Source organism: Nicotiana tabacum, chromosome 9 (genome assembly GCF_000715075.1).
Source record: "Nicotiana tabacum cultivar K326 chromosome 9, ASM71507v2, whole genome shotgun sequence".
NCBI lineage: Eukaryota > Viridiplantae > Streptophyta > Magnoliopsida > Solanales > Solanaceae > Nicotiana > Nicotiana tabacum.
Window position 1 is genome coordinate 10706366 of NC_134088.1, and position 12715 is coordinate 10719080.

Consider the following 12715-nt stretch of genomic DNA (forward strand, 5'->3'; position numbering starts at 1 on the left):
CCCAAACACCTCCGAGCAAGACACTATAAAGAACCACAAACTAGGGTTTTTTTCCAAATCCTCATACGGTCGTCCGTCTTTCAGCTTCAGCAGCAGCAGCTCCAGCTCCGAGGAGGAAGTCCCCTACCGTGAAAATGGTGAGATCCTTTTCCATAAGTTCCAGCATAAACATAGTAGCTCGAAAACTTTGTTTAATTTACCGATTTTGTTTATTTTATTTTGATCTTTTCTTATAATTTTGAGCAGCCGTCACACAAGACATTCATGATCAAGAAGAAGCTGGCGAAGAAGCAGAGGCAGAATAGGCCTATTCCTTATTGGATACGCATGAGGACTGACAACACCATCAGGTATATACATTTGCGCTAATAATCTTACAAATCTACTGTCTTGTTTTATATAATTTATTGAGAAATTAGCTTAAATAGCCTTCCGTCCGAACAAAATAGCCGACATATATATATATATACACACACACGCACACTCACTCGTAGGGGCTGTAACTATTTTTGGTCGAGCGGTCAAATGCGTTAAAATCCCTTATTTATTTGTTGCTTTTTTTTTGTGGTATAATAATTGCATTTTTGGTCCGCCAGTAAATTCTGTTTTTCTTGCACATTTGACTTTCAATTATTAGTTTAAATATGTGTGTTTCTGGTCCCTTTATGTGTGGGAAACATGTTATGGTCAGACTTTTTTAGAACTGTTATTATCTTTCACTCATGAGTAATTAAATGTTGGACTTGTTAAAAAATCCGGCTGCATTTGTGAATATTCACAATATAATTTATTTGTTTCTTTTTGTGGTGTAATAATAACATTTTTTGTCTGTTGATGAATTCTGCTTTTCGTGCACAGTTGACTTTCAATTACTTAGTCAAAATGTGTGTTTCTGGGTCCCTTTTATGTCTGGGTAACATGTTATGGTTAGATATTTTTAGAACGCTATTATCCTAATGCATGAGTAATTAACTGGTGGAACAGTTCATCCTAATGCATTTGTGAACATTCACACATAATTTTTTTATACCTTTTTTTATTGGTCTGTCAGTAAATTCTGCTTTTCGTGTACAGTTAACTCTCAATTACTCGTTAAAATGTGTGTTTCTGGTCCCTTCATATGCGGGGAAACATGTTATAGTTAGACTATTTTTAGAACTACAATATCCTACCACATGAGTTATTAAATGGAGGAACGGTTTAGTTCGAATGTGGTTGTGATTATTCACAAGCAAAAGGATCGAAAGCTCGCATTTCAATTAATTGGAGTTTTTAGTTAGATAGCACAAGGACTAAAAGTTAGGAAGCATTGGATTTGGTAAATCCGCGTCTTCCCATACTCTCTCTGCCTGTTTTAATGATTGTCATGTGTTGTTTAATTAGTTTGTTTGATTTCATTAACACCTCACAGGATGTTAACAGCTAGTTATAGACCCTCATATTTCCTGTAATTGCATTAGTTCCGCAGGTAGTAACTGTCCATTATTTGTCGAACATGTATGAATTTGGACATTCCTTCATTGCTTCTCAATTTTTGCTATTGTACTTGTAGTTTACAACACTATTTACCTTTGTTGTCTGTAGTTAGAGTATTTTAGAACCCTTAAATAAGGAGTAAAAGTACTTAACTTAAAGTAAACATGAGTAATTAAATAGCAAAGCGGTTAATATTTCTAATACATCTGTGAATATTGACAAGCAAAAGGATCAAAAGCTCAGATTTCAGTTCATTGAAGGGTAAATCTGTTTGGTCAGATGTTACTAGGATTAAAGTTATAATTTGCCATCAAGGAACTAAAAGTGCTATTAAGCCTTTGTATTTTATTTTAATTCACTGTGCTAAAATGCTGTGGTTGTGTTTTTCAGGTACAATGCGAAGCGCAGGCACTGGAGGCGTACCAAGTTAGGATTTTAAGGTGGAGGGCTCGAGTTTTGTTCAACCATTTGTGGAAACCTTTCTGGGATTTTGTTATTTCTGATTTTTGTTTACTAGGAGCTTATACTGAAATGAAATCAAGTAGAGTTTTCTACTCGATGTTTTGGTAAAAGTATTGGAGCTTAATTTTCAGCAGAGTTTCTGTAGTAAATGACTATTTTTGGATTTACTAAGCTTTGTTGATCAATCTCTAGCATTGGAGCCTGTGCATGGAAATTCATAGTATTGATCATTAAAGTGTAACTAGTCTTGTATGTTGAACTTTTTCATGTGTAAGGTTAAGGTTTGTGTGTTCGAAGTGCTTTAGAAACTAAATTATCCTCTACAATATCTTAGTTCTTAGTCCTGTCTTCAACAATTTGATATATTTGTCAGACATTAATACTAAAAGATGTCGTCAACATATGATTGCCATAGGTTAATATTGTTATTGAAAAACATATTCATTCATACTAAATAGGCCCTTAATGTTGAAACTACTGGGCAGTTGTGTCAACAATCGTCATTGTATATAGGTACTATGAGATATATTTCAAACGAAAAGCTGCCTTGTGAATTTCTTGGTCTTGTGGTCTAATGTGTTTTCTTCTATCCAGCATTATATCATTCATATTTGTGTTAGAGAAGTCTAATGGCATTGCATTGACAAAATATGTGCTTTCTGGGACATGTAGGTTCTCTTCATAGTTGACTGCCTTAAAATTGCTGGTTTTATCAGCTTAAATTCTACAGTCGTCAGTTTGAACATGGATATGCCTGTTCTACTTGCAGTTTGAGAATTTTTAGTTTGGTGCTAGTGTTGTTTTGACTTGCACCTTCAAGTTAAGCACGAACATATTTGCAATCTTCTATTCTTATGGCCTTTATGAGTGCTTAACAATGCAATCTGGTTGCATTTTCATATGATTGTCGACGTTTTTGAGATAACTACGTTTGAATTCCTTATCCAAATAAAAGTGCGATATATCTAGGAAAAAATTGAGGGTGACCTTTGATTAAAAATTTGGAAAAAATTAACTACGTTATCTTTACAAAAACTCTATTGCAATCTAACATCAAACAGAAGAGTTATTCAATTTTCTGCAAATACTGGAAAACTACTCCAGATCGAAGGAAAGGAAGCTTAGGTGTTCTCGAACTTGACTCTAAAAAAACCTCGCCTTTCGCTACTCCCCACCTTGTATGCGATGAAATGACCTTACAGAATTCTAATCACATTTCCGGTGTTATTAATTGGATGTTCCAATGTTGTAATCTAATTTCCATACACAAGTGATAAATCAGATCTATATTAATCAAGAAGTATAGTGTAAACCCATATGGACTGAGGTTCAGACACCAAAGACTATCTATCATTCTGCAATACTGACATTGGTATTAAAATCGCAGTACGTCTCCTGTGAACTGCGCGCGAAGTTGACATGTTTAAACTAACTTCACAAAAAGGAAGCATGCTAACGGTTGGCAGAAAATCATGAATAGCGATGAATGAAACATCAACAGTAAAAACCGAAAACAATCAGAGATGCCATTTTCCTACAGATACTGAAGACCACCACCACCACCACCACCACCACACCCAAGATACTGAAGAAAACCAAACTTAGAAATATGATAATGAAAAAGCAAGAAATTATGAATTGAACAGCAAGAAGCATTACAGGATTAAACTCTTATTCCCTGCAAACTAATGAGTCACCAATTACAGGTGGTGGATGCTATTCTTTGACAATGAATTCCAGTCCTAATATGCATATTTCTGAGAAACCCAAGGTAATGTTGTTTGGGTCACCAGAAGCAAATATAAATTATTTCAATTGCATATTTGAACAAACATAAATTATGTCAAACCATTGCAAAAATTGAATGTGCATATGCACGAGCATGTTTAAAGATGGTCACAGATGGCATTTGTGAAGTCGGTAGTTGATGAAGTACCACCAAGATCACCAGTTCGGTACTTCCCCTCTGCAATTGTGTTTAGGACAGCACCTTGGATACGATCAGCTTTATCATGAAGCTCCAAATGCCGTAGCATGGTTACAGCACTCAAAAGCAAAGCAGTTGGATTTGCCAAGTTCTGCACAGAGAAAAGTTTGGTTGTCTAGTCAATGGAGAGCATTCAATAGGAAAAGATAAGCATGGCATGCCAACTCATAACAGATGACGCAAATAGTGAAATACATTTAGAACAAAACTCAATGAACAACTGGCATCTAAAATCTTCCAAGCAACTATTTAGCAGAGGAATCTCTAGCAGCATACTATATAGTCGAAGGAGTGTCAAGCACATAATGGTTGCATTCTTATAGTCCAATTTATATCGGATGTCATCTTAGTCACTGACACCAATTTAGAAATAGGACCCTCTCAATTCACAATGCAGTGTGCTTAAAAGCGAAAAGCGCAAAGGAAAAAGCAAAAAGTCTCTCGAGCTATAAGCAAGAAATGAAGCACTACACTTATTTAATATAAGCCCAGAACTTATTAAAATATAAATGGCAATTCAGTACATAACAACAACAATAAACCCAGTGTAAACCCATAAAATGGGGGCCTGGGGATGGCAGTGCGTACGCAGACCTTACCCCTACCTTATAAAGATAGAGAGGTTGTTTCCGATAGACCCCCGGCTTAAAGAACAGTAGAGATAAAGATAAAGCAACCGAGTATTAAACAAAGATGACAACAATGTATTATGGTGACGAGCGTGAATGACACAACAACAACCACAACAACAACGAACACAACATGTAATAATAACGAACCATGACTAAGATAATGTAAAAATAGTCTTAGTACTACCGGTAAGCCTAGGAGGAACACTATTAGCTGTCAACCTACAACCCTAATTCTTGACCTCCATACCTTCCTATCGTGGGTCATATAATCGGTAAGCTGAAGCAATGACATGTCCTACTAACCTCTCCCCAAAACTCTTAGGCCTATCCCTTCCCCTTCGCAGACCCGCCATGGACAACCCCTCACACCTCCTGACCGGAGCATCTATGTCTCTCCTCTTCACATGCCCGAACCATCTCAACCTAGATTCCCGCAACTTGTCCTCCACATATGCCACACCTACCTTGTCCTTAATAACTTCATTCCTAATCCTGTCCTTCCTGGAATGCCCACACATCCATCTCACCATCCTCATTTCAGCTACTTTCATCTTATGGACATGAGACTTCTTGATAGGCCAGCACTCAACCCCATACAACATAGTCGTTCTAACCACCACTCTGTAGAACTTGCCCTTAAGTCCAGGTGGCACATTCTTATCACACAAAACCCCTGAGGCGAGCCTCCATCTCATCCACCCTGCTCCAATACGATGAGTAACATCCTCGTCAATCTCCCCATTGCCTTGAACAATAGCCCCAAGATACTTGACAAATTCCAAGTAACATCATTAATTTCAACATCCAATATACAAAAAAGACAAATTCATCCCAACTCCTCAAATTAAGTATTAATATGTAACTTTCACTAGCCCAAGATAACTTAAATAGAAAAATTGATTTTAGTTTTCAATTAATCAGCATAGGAAAGATCAATTTGCAATGCTAACTTTCATATTTAATTGCTTTAGGAACAGTACTAGTAATTAGCTTTACCTGCAAGTATCATTTTTTATTCTCCTAACAAACAGTTCATAAACAAAGAAGGGGAAAACACAAGATAGAGATCGCTTTGCGCTTTGCCTTCTGAAACACACCATAGCTTCACTATACCTATGAGAAGCAAATGACCCCTTGCTTCACACCACTTTCTTAAGTGATGAAGCATTCGCTTTAACTAATACTGCCAATACCTGAATATATTTTCCAGTTGTCTTCATTGTTCACGCTCAATGCTATATAGGGGGAAAATAGGGACCCAGCATGCAGAAAGGAAAAGAAATATTCTGAAAAAAAATCCTACTTCAATACAAACCTTTCCAGCAATATCAGGTGCTGAACCATGCACAGCCTCAGCAAGAGCAATACCTCCCTCACCAATATTGCAACTGTGAGGAAAATCATCTTCAGGAAAAAATCGAACAAAAACTCAAATGGGACATTAGAATTCAAAGTCAAAAAAGCACATACCTTGGAGTTAAGCCCAAACCACCAATCAGACCAGCACAAAGGTCGCTGATAATGTCACCATAAAGGTTAGGCATCACCAAAACATCAAAAAGTGCTGGATTTTTCACTAGCTGTAAAAATTAAAAGGGAAGTAGGTCATGCACAACGAGATTTCCAGATAGAAATGGACATTTAAAAAGAGGTGTCATTTGAATAGTCTTGTAAAACTTATTCTAGGTATTTAAATAAGATGTAAAGACTAGAATGGTAATGAAGTGATTAGTCGTACCATCATACAACAATTGTCAATGACAACTTCCTCATATTTTATCTCAGGGTACTTCTCTGCTACCTCTCGGCAACACTTAAGGAAAAGACCATCAGTCTTTTGCATGATGTTCGCTTTGTGAATTGCAGACACTCTCTCTCTTCCATGAGCCTTGGCATAGTGAAATGCGTACTCCGCAACCCTTAAGCTTGCTTGACGAGTGATGATCTTGAGACTTTCGACCACACCCCTTACGACCTGATACCAAAATGCAAATGAAATAGAAAATTTAAGCTATTTTTCTGTTAAATAATAGGGAGTAGTATAGAAGAGAGACTTACTTGATGTTCAAGGCCACTGTACTCTCCTTCAGTATTTTCCCTGATAGTGATGAGATTGACATCATCATAGCGAGTCTTGTATCCAGGTAGGCTGTAGCAAGGTCTAACATTGGCATATAGATTTAACTCCTTCCTCAATGTAAGGTTCAAGGAACGATGACCTTTCCCAATAGGTGTGGCCATTGGCCCTTTCAAACCAACCTTATTCCTTCTCACTGATTCAAGACTCTCCCATGTTAGAAAACTATTGGTTCTAGGGTCTATCTCCTTCCCCACATAGTGTTCTTCCCATTCAATTGGTACCTCAGCAGTCTTGAAAACCTGTAGATATTAAAAAAATTATTCCTCCATTTATTTAATAAAGTAAACACTAGGTGATTTCTTCCCTTCTGTCCCAGCCTTGGTAGATAGAGTTACATCATACCTGTTGCTCGTGGGAGGCAACAGGTATCCAATGTAATTAGTCGAGATGCACACAAGCTTGGCCACACACCACAGTAATACAAAAACCTATATTTAAAGAAGTATACACTAAAGTGATTTCTTCCTGCCCAAGCCTTGGTGGACAGCTGGTGCGAGGCAACAAGCATGGAATTAGCCGAGCTGCTGAAAGATGGCCCACACACCACGGTTATAAAAAGAAACATATATTTAATGACGCACACACTAGGTGATTTCTTCTCTATCTGTCCAAGCCTTGGTGGACAGAGTTTTGTTGGCGGGAGGTAAAAATATCCCAAAGCTGGTCCGAACACTACAGTTAAACAAAATTATACATATATACATTTAATGAAGTAATAAAGAGCCTAAGAAGCAGGTTATAAACCACATCCAAATATGTTCAAATTTTGGTCTATTCATTGCAATAAGTGTGTTACTACATGTCAACGAGCAGATTATAAGCAAATATGTTGATATTCATCAGATCCATTGGAAATCGAACAATTTCGAATCTGACCTGCCTGACGGAATCGGCGATCTCAGGGCCAATACCATCGCCGGGGAAAAGAGTAGCGCGAATCAAATTCGAATTGGACTCCGAACTGAAGCTCCGATCCAAATACCTAAACGACGAATTAGCGCGGCTACGTAGAAGTCTTCTCGCAATCTGAGAAGCCATTGTCTTCGATCCTTTGAATTGCTCTCAACTGACGCAACAATTGCAGAAAATAGTTGAAATTTTTCAGTAAAAGTCCTAAAGAAGAATTATAAGGGCTTGGATCGTCTTTGTGTGGGTTGGGAATGTGAAAGTCCACTAACCAATAAAGGCCCACGACCCAATGATAAGGCTGTTCTTTAATAGAATTTTTACCTCAGCAAAGGTTAACACTTTATTTATTTTAAAAAAATTATATTATATAGATATATTTTAAGGTTTATAGCAAAATATTTAATTTTAGTTACCTCCTAGCCCTAAGCCACTATATACGCTAATCAATTACACTATTTTCTTTCTCTCACTCTATTTTGATACATCTCATTCTCTTCCCTTATCCCATTAAAATTTCCGATCTCCTCCTCCTTCTACCGAATTTGTGCAAAACCCACTTCAAAAATTGCTCCGGCTCCCGCATCCGGTTGAGAGACTGGCCTTTTCCGACAACGGGAGCATTCCGAATAGTCTCTGAGACCGCCCTTAGAGCCATCAATTAGCTCGCTGTAACCTTTAATCGATACCTCTGAAGTAGCCTTTTTCCTTATACCAATTTAAAAAGCATATTTACATAAAAAAAAAACTAATGTTAGAAATGAAATGTAGAGAGTTATCATGTGTAAGTGATTATTTTATCAATTATACTGATTATACACATTTTATGCAGTTGTATAAATGACTATTTTATCGATAAATGTGAATGTTTGGATAATGATGCACTGAATTGTGATGCAAATACATTCATAAGAGTATTAGAAATAGTATTACAGTACTTAAAAAACAAAAAAAAAACTTTTAATTTTTTGGTTGATTAAATTGAATTCCATCCAAAATATAAAAAGGAAATAAGCAAACAAAATGAAAAAAAAATTATGCGGGGCGGGTGGACGCAGGTCTGTGTGGGTGCGGGTGTACGCGGGTGAAAATACTATGCGGGGCAGGGCGGGTTGAGATCTTCGCGGGTTTATGCGGGTTTGTCCCGCAACCGCACCGCACCACTTGCCGTCCCTACCAAATAAGCCAGACACCCCTTTTCGACCGTACACCGAACTTCCACATATGAAATGACCCTACTAGTGAAATGACTAGGAGTCTCTCCCCAATTCAATCGAGGCAACCCCGACATAACTAATGTAGTAGTCTTGGAGTGACAATCCAAAAATAGAATGATAAAAGCGACAACCAATCCATGTCCTTCACATCAAAATCAACCATATCAAGTAATAGAAGGTCTACCCTAGTCTCCTAGCCCCTGATAGTGACCAAACAAGCATGTTAGACCCAGTTCTACACAATAGAATCCCAAATAGACATAGACACATAAACAGGAGCATTCAAATAATCACGAGACATATCTAAATATGAAGCAAAATAGGATGACACATATGAATAATTAGAGACGGGTCAAATAAAACTGATACATCTCTATGTCAAGCCGGAATAATACTTGTGGCGAACACACCAGATGACTCTGCCTCGGGTCTAGCTAGGAATGCATAAAAACGGAGTTAAGCCCCAACAGTATGGCATTCGTCTCTCGGACGCCCTTTCCCTGGCTAGCCTCCACTAGTAATGCCCTAACCACTACCTTTGGGTTCCTGATCCCCACCTCTAGCTAACTGAGCGGACGATGGAGCAACCGATGCCGTAATTATGACATGAAGTTAATTTCTTTATAACCCATTATATAGTTCAGGATGTCAAATTAATTCCGATGAAGAATCAAAATACTTGCAGGCCTAATTTCCTTAAAAAGAAGGCACCAAAACCTTTTGTTCTTAATATTTAGCCAAACTTGTTTTCTGGTTGGTATTGTTGTTGAAATGAAAGAGCAGCTCAAAAAGATTAGCTACTGCAATCTCCTCACAATCTGTTCAAGAATTACTACAATATGTTGTAAAGTTACCTTCAATTGTTCAAAATTAGAGCAATCCATTCAAATAATATATACTAGTTAAAAAGCTATGATATTTAATAGCTCGGAGCCCATGTATTCTTTGGTGGATAACAATATCCTACAGGAATTCAATGAGTATTAACAGATCTTTGGAATGTTTCTCTTTCCAAGTTATAATATAAAGTGAATGTGTATGGGTGTGTGTGTGTGGGGGGGGGGGGGATCTAACCTCCTAAGATATTCATATTTCATCAAATAGGAAAGTGTTTACTCCAAAACTCCACGCCATCATGCAGTATAGTTCTAGTTTTGGCAATTGCTTGCATATCAGACAAGTGTTGTACTGAGAACATTGGTTGGCCTGCAGCCAGCTTACTGAATAGTCATTAACATTATTTCTATCAAGAATCAATTTGTTTGGTTGTTTAAAAAGTGCCAAGCAAAACTATTTATGCAATTTCCAATTCAGAAACTTTCCATTCAATTCAATACACAAAGGGAAGGAGATATGTCTTTAATTAATCCTATCTTTCTTTCTTTTCAAGAAAAGAGTATAATCTCTAAAAGATATCACAAAGAAAAAGTAGATTTAGCCATATGTGAAGAAATAGGAAGAGTTTCTTTGTGACTGCAGAACAGCCATTCTTATAAAGATACTTTCAAGAGTTCCAACAGTTGTGTCCTTCCTTTTGCTTGAAAAATATTTAAAACTCACATCTACTTCTGAGCGATACCTATTTTATTGGTGATCATGGCTGCAAATTCCTCATCTCAATACAATCTTCGAAGTCTTGTTACGTTGCTTCACCAATATTACAGAGTTCTCTTTAATAATGCATCCTTACAGGTACAGGGTCTCCATGGTTTAGTTCCAGCTATGAGGATCGGTTATGGTGGTTCAATAACTCCAGGGTTGCGATTTATCAGTTCTGGAGAGTATAGAATACCCAAGACGGATCGGTAATTAATTCCTCTACTCATTTTTTTTGTTCCAAAAAAATTACCAGCACCTTTTATTACCTTGTATCAAGAAGATTGAATAACTCCATGAATGTTTTTCTTATCATAGTGATTTTAGATTGCAGGCCTATCTTGTTTTCTCCTAATTCTATAACAGTTTACTTTCTTTTCTACATTTTCAGTTAAAGATCTTCATTGATAGCAACTTACTGAATTGTTAATCCTGATTATTCCTAGAAATGGCCAGCTCAATCCTACTTCACGACCGTCACTGCTACTGAACTTGTCAATTTTTGTTCTTCATTTTGTGACTTTTAAGTAGAAGTATAGTTATTGTTCCTTATTGTTTTGTATCAGGTCTTGGATACCAAAGTTTGTGCTGATATATATAGAGGATGCTGAGCTAACACTTTTGGTAAGCCTTTTGCTTATATGCTTAGGTCTCTTTTCAAGTTTAGTGCATAATCCTTCTGATGTCTCTTTTTTTGGGATGAGAGATTTTGAAGTAGTTAAAAATAATAGTATAACTTTGTCATAAAGGTGGGATATTAAGCCTAATGTACTGAAGAAGTCTGAAATAACTCCTGCATATCATAGTAATGTATACATTGAAAAGGATTTTATTGCTTATGAAAAAACACTTCCTGAATTCCGTAATGAAGGAACAATTAGGTGTCCTTGTGCTAAGTGCAATTGTATAAAGTTGTTGATACCTGAGGATGTTAAAGTTAATCTTTATTTGTTGGTAACACTCAGTTGTTATCAACTTGAATAAGTTATCTAACTGCTAAATTGTTGGCAAAGAACATAAGGTCTACTACAAAATTCTAAATCTTGTGTTCTTGTTACCTCTTTTGCTAATTTTGCTGAAGAAACTACTACCACATTGTTGGAAAGTTAGCAAAAAATAGATATGAGTAGTTATTAGTTCCCTCTGTTTTTATGCTAACTGCAAGAAGTTGACTTGTCTTGTGTGGAGGATGTACAAAGCAAAACGCGAGTGAACTTTTGAAATAGCAAAAAAGATCTTCCTCTCCTTGTAAGGTTCTAAATAGGATAGCAGTGGATCATGCTTCGGCTAATGTGACTGTATGCCCTGAAGATTAATCTAAAGGAAATAGTAAAATGGGAAAAGACAACATTATTATCAAAGAAATACCTTTTTTCTCCTTTCTGGTCAGTCATCACAGACACATTCAGACATATGTTGTAATTACTACAGGTGTGTCGGTTCAATATGTTTACTCTAGCTTTTGGGTACTTCTCTGTATTGTAGTTACAGAGAAGAACACTGTTTAACCAAAAATCTGAGTCTTTGGTCAAAGCTAAAAAGAAATTCGGGTTACTGATAATCAGGAGACAAAAATAAAATACTTTTGAGAATGATGGTAAAAAAGCAAATAGATGTGTATTTCAATAAATTCTCAATAGTATTCCGTGTCCTTACAAATGATGATACTTCTTCCTTTTATAGATAATTCTAGATAAAGGAATGAAGCCTCAGCTTTAATGATATAATCATGAGTAATAAATGACATTAAATAAGCCGTTATACAATCATTCGTATTAAATACCAATTTTGTAACGTATCAAGTATTTAATAATGAATTTGGACTCATTTCTGTCATCAGATCTTTGCCTTCAATGCCTTCTAATCCGTTGGCTATAAATAATTTAAATTGGTACGAGACTCGTATCTATACGTCGTCTCGTGCCTATTTAAATTCTTCTTCCCGTGACTGTCTCCGTCCGTGCCTCTTAGTCAATTGCTGCGCTTTGACCATTTAACTAATCCACGTGTCATGCCACATCATCTTTAATATAAACTCAGTTTTTTCCCAGTACAGATAGTCCCCCTACTTTCCATTTTTTTATCAATTAAATAATTGGGAAGTGGATCTTCATGTAAAAAGAATTTTTGCCACAATTAATGCTCATGACAGTATTAACGCCTCGGCAGTCTTTTCCATTTAATGTTCTGCCCATGTGTCATTTTCTAATTGATTCCGCTATTCATACCCTTTTTCGAGACTTCTCCATTCTCACTATTTACGAAGTGATAGCTGCCTTTATTATAGGCTTTTCATCAT

General features: G+C 36.6%; 1 protein-coding gene across 1 annotated transcript; it reads right to left on the bottom strand.

The window, feature by feature from the left end:
• Nucleotides 1-3593: 3593 nt before the first annotated feature.
• LOC107813330 (3-isopropylmalate dehydrogenase, chloroplastic-like) lies at nt 3594-7874 on the bottom strand. The gene is made up of 6 exons (XM_016638584.2): nt 7574-7874; nt 6616-6936; nt 6296-6532; nt 6028-6137; nt 5873-5945; nt 3594-4016 (listed from the first exon to the last, which is right to left on the bottom strand). The coding sequence occupies exons 1-6, from the start codon at nt 7733-7735 to the stop codon at nt 3825-3827; spliced, it is 1095 nt and encodes a 364-aa protein (XP_016494070.1). The 5' UTR covers nt 7736-7874; the 3' UTR covers nt 3594-3824.
• Between the last annotated feature and the right edge of the window lie 4841 nt (nt 7875-12715).

Excerpts from the sequence above, each read along its gene's own strand:
- LOC107813330 (XM_016638584.2), bottom strand. The coding sequence starts at position 7,735 with ATGGCTTCTCAGATTGCGAGAAGACTTCTACGTAGCCGCGCTAATTCG. Across the intron at positions 6,138-6,295 it reads TTGACAATTGTTGTATGATG|CTAGTGAAAAATCCAGCACT; the intron begins GTACGACTAATC and ends TAATTTTTACAG. Across the intron at positions 4,017-5,872 it reads CACCTGATATTGCTGGAAAG|AACTTGGCAAATCCAACTGC; the intron begins GTTTGTATTGAA and ends TTCTCTGTGCAG.